Consider the following 12,464-nt stretch of genomic DNA (forward strand, 5'->3'; position numbering starts at 1 on the left):
TCTGTAATTTAAAATGTAATATTTTATGTAAAGCTTTCTTTTTTTCCCAACAGAAAATAATAATAAAATCATATAAAGTACTAGTCTAGAAACAGTGTGTATGCCTAATGCTATTAAAATAGTCCCACCAATATTGAAATCCGTTTGATAGGAATTTTTGTGAAACATAATAGTGGGGATGTTCAAATATAAAACTATACAGAACTATAAAATAGCATATTACAGGTATTTCAGTTAAATGTAAACCGTAAACTATTAATTTATTTATTTATTCATTCACGAAAAAGGTAAATTGCCATTTTAAAACAAAACAAGGCTAAAAAAGTATAACTATAGTAGCTAATCTATTAATTTAGTCATTACAGCGTATAAAACGTCACAATTCGCCCCGGCTGACATTCTTGCAAAATATATTTAGCGTAGTTCTGTCTAATTATTACAGATTCCCATGGAAAAGCTTTATAAGTACACCCTCTGCTGCCAGAAGCATGTATTACAGGCATGAGTCCTCCAGGTCCTCCAATGACTGCGACGTAGAAGTCTTTCCGGGTCAAGGTTGAGTCCGTTACATCCACATGTGATTCACATGTTTACATGGACACTTGTATTTGTAACAAGGTATTGGTGACACTGGAATCGGAATACGTTTATTTCATACGGTTATAGTAAAAGCAGAGTGTCGATATGTCGCAAAGTGAAGATGAAGCTCTTGAAGAGACTTCAGTAGAACAGAAGAAAGGTAAGTTAATGTTAAGTTAGTGCTAATTAGCTAACACTTTCAGTCTGTAATCTCGAATATGTAAAATGCCTAGAATGTATCCAACTTTATTCGTTTAATTTTTGTTCTCAGTTTCAAAGTACCAGTGTCCGGCTGATTTTGTGGCCATTCCAAATGATTCTTCTGAATATGCCTTATGGGACGGAGATGAACAGAAGGAATTATGGCTCATTAAAGCTCCAGCTCGTTTTGATCCTAAAAGGTACAAAATATCCTGGAAATAACTTAGGAATTAATGTACAGGTTTGCTAATAGGATTGTCGGAATTTGGAAGCAGTCCTGAACTGATGAGATCATGATGAAAGGGTTATTTACAATTAGTTGAATTAATAAGTAATAATATTATAAAATCTGTTCCTTCAGACTTTTTCGACTAGGGTATTTATGATTTTATTTTTATTTTTAATATTGACAAATTTCTTTTGGAAATTATATTTTAAAACAAATCTTTAAAGGTTTCTACAGTTATAGATTTTTCTAGTCATTCTGAACTCTAAAATATTTCTTTAGGTAGATATTGCTCTTTGTAAATTCTTCTATAGAGAACAATAGCACGGCAACATTATGCTTTCAATCTGTTAATTGTGGGTAACATGTAGGATTTAGAAGTTGCTTGCGAAATGGTTTAAAGGTATATTAACTTTGATATGTCTACACAATTATTTGTAAAATGTGTATTTTAAAAAAAAACCCTCTGTATTAGGCTTCCCATAGTTTAAAAATAGCTTTTAAATCGTTAGTGGAAAAAATGAAAATTACACCATGATTATCACCCTCAGAAAGCCTTTATTAACCCCCTAGAGCCGTATGGATTACTTTTATTATGGATGTACTTTTATAAGCTTCACAGTTTGGCCTGCCATTCACAGCCATTATAAGGCTTGAAAGTGTCAGGATATTTATTTATATAACTCAGATTATATTTGTCTGAACGAAGAATGTCATATACACGTAGGAATGGCTTGAGGGTGAGTAAATCATGGGGAAATTTTCATTTTTGGGTGAACTGTCCCTTTAATATGTGGTTAATCAATTATTATTATTTTTGTCAATCAATTGTCTGTGTCCTCCACAGCTTTGAAGACCTCAAACTTCCCATATCGGGACTTAAAATGGTCAAGTCTTGTGGCACGGCACCTCAGATCTACAGCGTCCTTAGTGGCAGGACGGCACCATCAGACCTCCATCTGCTCGTTTCCAAAGGGAAAAAACGGAAGCCTTCTCTCTGTTCCTCTGGCTTCAGTGGTCTCCTCAAGATCTCTGAAAACTACGGAAACTGCAGTGAGAACCATGGCCCCGTTCCCGTCCCGCTCGCTTCAGCTCCGAGCATCCCTGCTGGTCTCAAGCAACGTTTCCAGCCTTTTGGTAGTTCTGTTGCCGCTCACATGGAAGATGAAGTCACTGTAGTTTCTCCAACTGCACCCAAGAGAACCAGGCAGGATCTAAATGAGGGCGAGGAACGAAAAAAGAAGAAAAAGAAAAAGAAAGACAAGAGACAAGAGGACAGTGAAGGTGTTTTTATTAAGCAAGAACAAACACAAATAGACTGTGATCAGTTAAAGTCATCAGAACTTATGGAGGTAGAGCCGATGGTGGAGGAAGAGGGGAGAAGGAAGAAAAAAAAGATTAAGAAAGAGAAGGAAAGACAGAGTGAAGACATGGTTAATGAAATTTTAATAACCAAAACAGAGCCACTGGATCCTTCTTATGACTATAATGACATCCCGGGGAAAACTAAAAAGAAGAAAAAGAAGAGTAGTCGACATGAATAGACTGTCAAAAGAGCTTGAAATGATCTATCAGTGATGTTCGCACATACTCACTGTGATATTTAAATGTTAAAATACAGCTAAGAAATCAGTATTTTTTACTCTGTCATAAAATAATTTAATATTTCTGTACAACACTCAACATAACCATCAAAAGCATTGTTTCTTCTGCTTAAAATCGTTATTTTGTTGTGTAGTTCTGCAATACAAGCTACTGCACATTGCAGAAAATGCTATTGTGATACAGACATGGAAGGAAAAAAATTCACCAAAAAAACAAAGATTCTGTCATCATTTATTCACCCTTATGTCATTACAAACATTGGCATTCTTCTGTGAAACATAGAATATATTTACAAACCCCTGTGGTGAAAATAAAGTTTTTAATATTGTTTATGTGATTAAAATGCCTTCAGACAAACCATGTGCAAAGTCGTGTCTACACCATTGCTGAGTGTTTTCTCCTTAAAACTGCAGTGAACCAAAGACAAAAAAATGTGGTTTAAAAATCGCTGGTGTTTCTTATGTCACAAAATTCCTTGTAACCAATCAGATCAACGTGGACAGGCTTTAGCGTATCATTACTATGTTCTGAAGCAGTGGAGTCTCAAGAAAAGGTAGGTTATCTCTGTTAAATTGTTCTGTAAAATTGTGTACATTTAGCAATATATTGAATTATGTTATGATGAACTTGTTCAATGATGTTTAAAGAGTTTCTAAGGATGTTGATTTTTAAAAGGCATACTGAGATGACGAACGGGAACATGGTTTGTTTAATATTAGCAGTACATCATTAGCTGTTTGATAACTGTTTTGGTAGTCAAGCAAAAAGATAATCATATTAATTAGTGTCCTACACTGTAAGGAGCTATACCTTAGTGAAGCCTTTACTACAGTATCTTGAGTAAAAGTTGAGCAAGTGCGTCTGAGCTGATGTGAGTGAGTGGAGGCGGGGTTTATTTACTAATTCTTTTTTTTTTCATGTCATTATGGTGATCAAAGATAAGTTTTAAGGGATAAAATAATGAACTGTAGGGTGACTTTAAGAATGCTTAAATGGGTAGTTCACCCCCAAAATTTAAATTCTGTCATTAATTACTCACCCTCATGCCGTTCCAGACCCGCAAAACCTCCGTTCATCTTCGGAACTAAAATGAAAAAAAGATTTTTGATGAAAAATCCAATGGCTCAAAAAGGCTTCCATTGGCAACAATGACATTTCCTCTCTCAAGACTCATAAAAGGCACTAAAGACGTCGTTACAAAGTCTCATTACAGTGGTTCTACAATTATTTTATGAAGTGACAAGAAAAGTTTTTGTGCACATAAAAAACCTACACAAAGACAAACACACACACACACACACACACACACATATATATATATATATATATATATATATATATATATATATATATATAGTGATGGCTGATTTTCACAGCTTCCTTCAACTTTGGGGCTTAATGAATAAGCATAACTATTATCATTCGGATCTGTGTCAAACTGCTGAAATCACGTGACTCTGCCGATCTGAACTTCTGATTTGATACACTGATTCATAATGGTTTAGGGTTTGAACAAAGCTTTGTTTTGAAATCGGCCATCACTACATAAGTCCCTTTTAGGGATCTTGAGAGAGGAAATTACATTGTTGCGAATGACTTTCTGACCCATCGGACTTCAATAAAAATATCTTCATTTGTGTTTGGTGATGGACGACGGTCTTACCGGTCTGGAATGGCATAGGGGTAAGTAATTAATGACACCATTTTCATTTTGGTGAACTAACCAAGCCCCTTTGACTTTCAATGTATTGACTGAATTTTTTTTTGCCACAAAAAGTGACAGAAAAAAAAGTGTTTTCTGTGAAGTACCTTTTCAAAAGGCGCTGTACTTAGAGTTTTAAAAAATATTTTATGTTGTGCTCCACAGAATAACAATTTGTGTTTTGGGGTGCATTCCTGCAGTACTCCGGTTCACCGGTAGAGGGCGGACAACCACCCTCTGCTGGCGGAAGCAACTGAAAGTCCGCCGCTTGTTCTGCACTGAGGTATGGTCATGTTTTCTAATGAGCACAGACACGTTTGCCGCCTGCAAAATGGGTTTCTCTGCCCCTCCCACTGCGCACATGCAGGTAAAGCTCAACATCCCAGAGTCCAGTGGGATCACAGAGAAATTTCATATAGGCGCTGCTTGCTTCTTCTTTGATCAGGTATTTAAAGAATGTTGCACCTGCAGTCAGATACTCTCATTGAGAAGTTTCTGTGAATTGAACATATATATATATATATATATATATATATATATATATATATATATATATATATATATATATATATTTCTTCATACGCAAATGCTGCACACAACACACACACACACAAAACTTTTCCACTCCAAGACTGCTTGTATCATCTTGTGCACCTGTTTACAGCACCCACATCGTTTGGCATTTATTTTCTGAGTTGAGTCACAGAAAGACAAGTGATTTGTCACCACCTGGGATTTTATCACAGAGGCGGGATGGTAATCGCGTCCGTGCACACGCCTGCAACTTGTTTGCCTTTTTTCCCCTTTCATATCATCAATAATAATTTTCCCGCGGTATGCCATAGGCGTTATGAGATGCTTGAACATTGCTGGGTGTCTGGTGAGGCATATAAATAATTGAACGCAGTCTGAAGTTTAGATGCAACGTGCCCAGCCTGTAAAGCAACGCGCGGGCCCCTATGCGCCCCAAACTGATGCAAACGATAAGGTTCGGGTGGGGGAGTAATGTTTTTTCTTTTGCTTTTTGAGCCAATCTCGTTTGTGCACACCCTCCCCCTCTTTACTGCAGCAGTTCTTGTCTTTCTCCACTGTGGTGATCTCTCACTCATTCGCTCTCTCTTCAACGTGCTCCATGCGGCCTGCAGCATTTGGGGAGGGGGGTTGGGGGGAGTTTCCATAGCAACGCAGACTTGCCAAGGACTACGGAGTCGCGCGGCGTTCGGAATGGGGTTCGGCACACATCGATAGGTACCTTCCCCCAATTAGAGAGAGAGACGATAGTAATCTCGTATCCACCACCACCAACACAAAACATTTTCTTCTTGTCAAGAGGCGGTAGTCAATATTTCTACTTGATAATTTTTCTTGAAGTGTTTGTTTGGGGTGAATTACTGCACCAGAAACTTGTTTGCATACTAATAAGTTGACGTGACTCACTCAAAGCAGTCTATTCCAAAATGTGTCATTGAGCCTCCTCTGCAGCAGCAAGGAATTCTGGGGGCTTTTCAGTACATCATCACCTCACAAGCTTGTTAACATTTTAGTATAGATAGTGTCAGAAATACTGGATTGTTTGATTTATTATGGCATGCAATTGGATTTGGCTCTTGTATTACATAGAAGAAGAAAAAACATAAATAAAATAAGTGCGATTCTACTGCTGCTATGCGCACACCCAAATCAAGTCAGACATATGTTATAAAAGCAGCAAGTCTTTCAGCTGGTTGCCATGACAACCACAATGGCGTTTTTTCCCTCATTGTTTCCTTACCCACCTCTGTGACTGTGTTTGTGCTCAAGGTCTAGGTTTTCTGTCACTGACAAGATTTTTTTATTTTATTTTTTATAAAAAGGCCAGCCTTTCAAACCAACTTTTGGCTGTGATGATAAAGCGAGTGGAGATTGGCCAAACTCAACAGATGCCTGTGCTCATCGTGCCCTGCAAATAAATATTTCAAAAACTTTCCCAGTTTATGTGTGTATAGCATATATTACTGCTATGAATTTATTAAATATTAACTAATTAATCACACATTTTTTCAAATAAATCGCTTTTAACATATTTTTATATTGTACATTTTTCACATTGAATCTCCAAAATAATGTAGAAACAACATAAACGCAGTATATTTGATTAATGGCATCTATTTACTAAGAACTATGAATGAAGTCCACTATCATTAATACCAGTACTGATGTCGCATAGATTTTTTTTTTTCCTTTTCTTTTGGCTTTAATTATAGCCATGCAACATTATAATATAATTAAAAGCTATCAGTTTTAACATTTAATGGGCTTTAAAAAATATAGCAACTTAATGTAAGTGAACATTAACTGTCATTAATTGATTCTCCTCATGTCGTTCCAAACTAGTAAGACCTTCGTTCATCTTCGGAGCACAAATTAAGATATTTTTTTTTATCCATAAATAAGATGAACGAAGGTCTTACCGGTTTGGAACGACATGAGGGTGAGTAACTAATAACTTCATAAAAATAATAATAAATGCCACATTTAGCTAAATCCCTTTAATATATCAGGACTCAGGGTTTTCCAGGTGGGACGATTCAGCTTTTTACCTGCCCTGCTAAAATGCACAAAAAAGTTACTGTTTTTGTTGTTTTTGACCTGTGTAACCTTTACATTAACACTAATCACATGCACGTGTTAACTGAGAGCCGCTTCACAGACGTGTACCAGAGCTGCATTGAAATCTTTTTATTTATTTATTTTTAATGGTTTAATAACACTTGAATGAATGATAGCATGATCATATACTGTAGCACACGAATGAAAAAGAAAAAACAGATGCTGCATTAATTGTATTAAATATTTTTAGCGCATTATACTGAAAAAGAATTAACCACATATGGTTATAATGTTAATTTTGCTATGCTATTTCTTTAGTTTTTGCTGTTCTCTATCTGAGGAGTCTGCTGTATCATATGGCTTTGCAAGCAGTACGTTTGGCTAATGTTGTTGTGAAACTGGGCTGTGACCGATGTTGCACAAGGTATTAGGCTTCTCTCGGTTTAGTTTAATAAAAACCATTACATTTGTTGAAAATATGCCATTGTATCTTACTGTCCAAACAAAAACCCAACTAGCCATATTTAGTCTAGGGCCAAGGTTCATATAGTGGCAACTGCATGACCCAATAGGGCAGGCCGACACTGTCTCTGCTAGACATGCTGTGCTTCCATCTGTCCAAGGGTCACTTACTCCCCACCGGTGCCAAACGCACGCTTCCCTCTGCGTGGCTCTGACATCTTCTCTGTTTCTGCCTCTTTTTCGTGGCTTGTCGAGATAAAAGGGAGAGTGCAGATGGAAACTGGGTCACTGGAGCTTTTTATAACCTCATGGAATTGTTGTTAGATTTAACCTTCAGGTTCTAGCTGCTGTAGCTGTGGAAAAACGAGGGGAAGATGTTGGTAAAGTAGGCTAATTGGGAGCTGAGGTGAATTTGTGATTCAAATGAAATTGACAGGGTTTCCCTCTCTGTGTACAGAAATATTGCTAGTCACTGCTTAGAGAAAGTGAATCTTTTTACTTTTTCTGTCATTTGTGTATATATAAATCTGGGCTTTATTTTCCAAAAGCATCACAAGCCTATTGTAGAAACCCCTGGCACCAAAACCATTGGCACTAATGATACTGATTGTTTTAGGAAACGCAGCCCAGTGTAGTTTATGGATGGTGGCTCTATATTGGCAGAATGTTACAGTATTTCAAAATAAAAACATGTTCCAAAGCATTTTAAAATATAAAAATATTACTTTCCTGCATTTATTCACCTTTCCAGTCATGTTCATAAATTTGGTAAGCAATAGATTAGAAAAAGCATTCGCAAACCTGTTTTGCGTCCGTAATGTGATGCATATTAACAGGTTAAACAGGACATTCAACTAGAATTCTAAAGGATTTTATCATTTAGAAACAGTTTGAATTAATTTATCACATTAAAGTTACAGTTAGCTATTGCAGAAAGGCACCAATGTTAGCCTAAATGAATTAAAATTCACATCTGGTGAACTCTTTCGCCCGCCGTACAGAGACTATAATTTAAAAAACAAAACAAAAAACATTTTGAACAAAAAGCTGAGAAAGATACAATTTACATAAGCAATGCTTTTATCACTTGTTTCAAGAATCATGGACAATAAAGGCCGTTCATAACAAGAACGATGATTACTATATTAGCATACACACCTACGCATGATATCTATTGTTTATTCTGCAGTGGTTTTGTCATCTGCCGCGTTAAATGCTTGAGCGCTTTAAAGGAAGGATTCTAATTGGCTGTCAATGTTTTTTTTTCATCAGCTGGAAAAAAAAATCTAAAAGTGATTCCAATAAAAATGTTTCTCAGTGCCGTTTTTATTATAGTTTTGGTGTGAACTTTACTTTTAGGCTATATTTAGAACAATCTTTATCATTATCGTTTTAGTTATCGTCCTTGGTGTGAATATCCTTAAAGGGGTAATTCACACCAAATTTTTAATTCTGTCATCATTTAGCCTCAAGTTGTTCTAAACCTGTGTAAATGTCTTTGTGCTGCTTAACACAAAGGAAGATATTTTGAAGAATGTGGGTAGCCAAACAGAGGTGGGTCACCATTAACTACCATAGTAGGGGAAAAATACTATGGTAGTCAAAGGGACCAGAGATCTGCTTGGTTACAAACATTCATCAAAATATCTTCCTTTGTGTTCAGCAGAACAAAGACATTTATACAGGTTTAGAGCAACTTGGAGGGTTTATATTTCATGGAGTGCTATCCCTTTAAGACCAAATAAATGGGGTCAATTTGTTGACTTTAAAAACAAGTAAGGCTGGAAGTGTACTTTAAAGTGTACTTACATAAAGCAGTCAAATGCTCTTGTATAGGATACTTGTATTTTTTCATCAGCAAGCTTTGATATTAGGTCTACTGTCCATTGGTTTTTCACAGCCACACTTAAATCATTTACCAGATTCAAAGGCGCTTGTCTCTCCAGCAGGGCCAGGCAAATTGTTCCTCCTTTCAACTCACCATAAAATGTTCCTTCTATGGTCTTTCAAAGTGCTGTGGTGAGTTGCTTCAAAAGGTCACAAGACATGTATTTCGTCCCCTTGTGGCCAAGTAAAATAGATTAATGGTTCCTTTCTACATTCGGCCTGTCTTCAGTGGGTGTCAGCCTGTAGTTGACGTCTTCTGGAGGACAGGAGTTGGGGAGGTGGGCTATAGAGCAGCATTTCACCTCAGTGTCAGAAATATGGTTGTTTAGTGCAACTGTTTAAAACAGGTGTTTAAAAGCTCAGTTTATTTAAATAAGCTTTTAGGAAAATGAGACAGATGCTGGAAGAGATTCAGTGTTGGAACTTTCTTTAGCGAGTCTTGGCTAAAAATACTGTAGGCCACTTACCAGAGACTTGAATGTCCACAACGAGAGTTTATCATCAGAGGACATATTGTGCTCAGTCAGAAGGCTTTGACCAGTTTCTATGGTGATTAAAAAATAGCTTGCTGTGTTACTGATACATGTTGTTTACTGCATTTATGGCTTTATTATGAATCTATACGTTATTTCAGCCTATGTTATAGCTTGCAGATCTGGAAATGACTGTGTTGGTTGTATATCCTAAAAATGTCACTAAAAACAATTTCAAACCCTGTCAGGCAAAGAATGTTGTTTTTGTGCCAATAATGCAACTAAATGGAATTGGAAAATAATGACTGTTTTCAAAAAGGTTCCATTGGTAGGGCAAACAGATAGCCCTGCCCCTTTGGTTGGTCCAGTCTTACAGTGTCAGGCTGTATGGGTCAAGGTTTGGCTAGTTTCACATCTAAAGACAATATGTATTTGTTTGCCGATAAGAGATCGCTTATTCAAAACAAAGGCATAGCTTGATGACGTCTTGATTTCGCAGAGCTTTTTCTATGCCGCAGACTACCACTTTCGCTTCTTCAGTCATGGATATATATGTGGGTTAACACAGCGCTGTTTTATCATATTAGATAGCCATTTGAGTTTTGAGAGTTGTTATAATGCTATGCTGTGCATTCGCTTGGTGGCTACTTTGAGACACTTGTTGCACACTGCAGTAAGCAAGATCGATATTATTCATGGTAAAACATGGTACTCGGCAGGAAATTAAGAAACGAGATTTAAAACTGTAAAAAAAAAATCAGGTCTCCAATTGAAAATTTTCAAGTGACTGATCACATCTAAATTTTTGTGAATTAAATAGAAATCTAGACGCACCCTAGCAGCAAAAAAAATTGAGTTTCGTTAAGCAACTCTCAATACAGTTCTGAGCTGTAAAAGCCAAACTCTGGTCAGGCCAATCACATCGTGTATATAGTTGGTGGGTGGGGTTTAACATAAGGACGGCAGAGTTGTGTTTGCGTGCTTCTTCTAGTAAACACAGAAGCTGGCGACCGGCGGTCTTTCGAATCAGCTTTGACCGTGACTCTGGAAGACTTGGAGTTAAGCTTTTCTCTGAGAAAAGAACAAAGAACGGCACTGAAGTCATTCTTATAAAGGGAAGATGTGTTCGGAGTTTTGCTGACCAGATACGCCGAATGTTTAATCTATCAATGAGCTCCGCTTCACGTTGCTCTGGTTGGTGTAGCGCTATCCTATCGCGTGCAGAGGGAGTTTGAAAGACAACCGTTTATCCCGCCCCTCAGATTAAGCCCTGTCAATGGTGAGTTTCCAGACCAAACATCTTGATGTGGGTCTGGCTTGTCAGGCTATTAAATTTCATCAATCGGCCTGAACTGAAAAATTTAGATGTGATCAGTCACTATATAAAAAAAAAAAAATTGGGTTGTTTGAATGGGTCCGTTCACTGGGTTCAAACAACCCAATTTCTGGGTTTGTCCATTTTCAACCTATCTTGGGTTGTTTTTAACCCAGCATTTTTTAGAGTGCTGCAACCAAGCAGGATATTGGTAAAATGGCTGAATTTGGTCAGCCAGTTTTGCGTATTGCTCGTGCAGCCATGGATGTGAATTGTCCAAAAAAAACCACTTTTAAGTATATCTTTTATAGCACTTTATCAATGTGCATCTGTAGATTTAAATGACTGTATATACTCATTTAAAAATGTTGGGTTAAAAATAACCCAACAATATTTTAACCCAATGCATATATCTTTAAAGGTTGTTTTCAAAATGTTTTTATTTTTTTCTCCTACACTGAGTCAGTAGCATTTACATACACCAAACTTTACAGTTTACAGTACGGTGGTTTATTTTTTTCTTAGATAATTTGCCTGATTTTATAGAACATTTAATTAAATATATTTATTTATTTACTTATTTATTTATTCTGATTTATGGAGTGATAAAAAAGAGAGAGCCAAAATCCCCTCTGTAAAAACCTTTGTCTCTAATATGCGTTAATAAAATTAATGATGATCAGATTTTTGTTTTAGAAATCTATGCAAAATAGTGCACATTTAATTAGATACCTCATTTGCATATTTAAACAACATTTCAGAAAACGTGTAATACAAATACATATTTGCAAATATTGATGTAATCAATCAACTGTGATTGTATTAGTTATTTGCTGGGGTGTCTTGCCTTAAGGAGGATTGGAACAAAGTTAACCACAACACTTTATTAAAAAAAATATGAATAACTGCCCTAGTGAAAAATAAATATACCAAAATATATGAAATACATTAATTTTATGCCATGTATACTACACAGTAAAAAAATTCAGGTCTTCAATTGAAAAATTTGTAGTGACTGATCACATCTAAATTTTTCAGTTGGCCAAATTGAATTTCTGCTAATTAAATTGCATAAATTCACAGAAATTCAATTTGGCAAACTGAAAATTTAGATGTGATCAGTCACTACAAATTTTTCAATTGGAGACCTGAATTTTTTTTACAGTGAACACATTTGAAGCTTAATATACTGAATGTGCATTGTGCAATAAACAAGTACTCACATCAAGTTTAATTCTAATATTTATATCAGTAAGTCTCAAGCGATATGTTAGTAAATATGTGTAGTATACTTAGTATGAAATAAAAGTATTGTAAATGCATTTTGGTAAAGTTTTTTTCACTATAGTGATTACATTGTAGTCAATGTATTTTTATTTCCTGTGAGCTTTTTGGATTTCAGTGCCTTTTTTTGGCATAATAAAC

General features: G+C 36.1%; 1 protein-coding gene across 1 annotated transcript; it reads left to right on the forward strand.

Moving 5' to 3' along the window:
- Positions 1–531: 531 nt before the first annotated feature.
- Positions 532–2,968, forward strand: polr1g (RNA polymerase I subunit G). Its single transcript, XM_067451723.1, has 3 exons — positions 532–739; positions 851–980; positions 1,854–2,968. The coding sequence occupies exons 1-3, from the start codon at positions 685–687 to the stop codon at positions 2,548–2,550; spliced, it is 882 nt and encodes a 293-aa protein (XP_067307824.1). The 5' UTR covers positions 532–684; the 3' UTR covers positions 2,551–2,968.
- The last annotated feature ends 9,496 nt before the right edge of the window (positions 2,969–12,464 follow it).

The sequence above is a fragment of the Pseudorasbora parva genome, chromosome 8 (assembly GCF_024679245.1).
Source record: "Pseudorasbora parva isolate DD20220531a chromosome 8, ASM2467924v1, whole genome shotgun sequence".
NCBI classification, from domain to species: domain Eukaryota; kingdom Metazoa; phylum Chordata; class Actinopteri; order Cypriniformes; family Gobionidae; genus Pseudorasbora; species Pseudorasbora parva.

Excerpts from the sequence above, each read along its gene's own strand:
- polr1g (XM_067451723.1), top strand. The coding sequence starts at position 685 with ATGTCGCAAAGTGAAGATGAAGCTCTTGAAGAGACTTCAGTAGAACAG. Across the intron at positions 740-850 it reads TTCAGTAGAACAGAAGAAAG|TTTCAAAGTACCAGTGTCCG; the intron begins GTAAGTTAATGT and ends TTTTGTTCTCAG. Across the intron at positions 981-1,853 it reads GCTCGTTTTGATCCTAAAAG|CTTTGAAGACCTCAAACTTC; the intron begins GTACAAAATATC and ends TGTCCTCCACAG.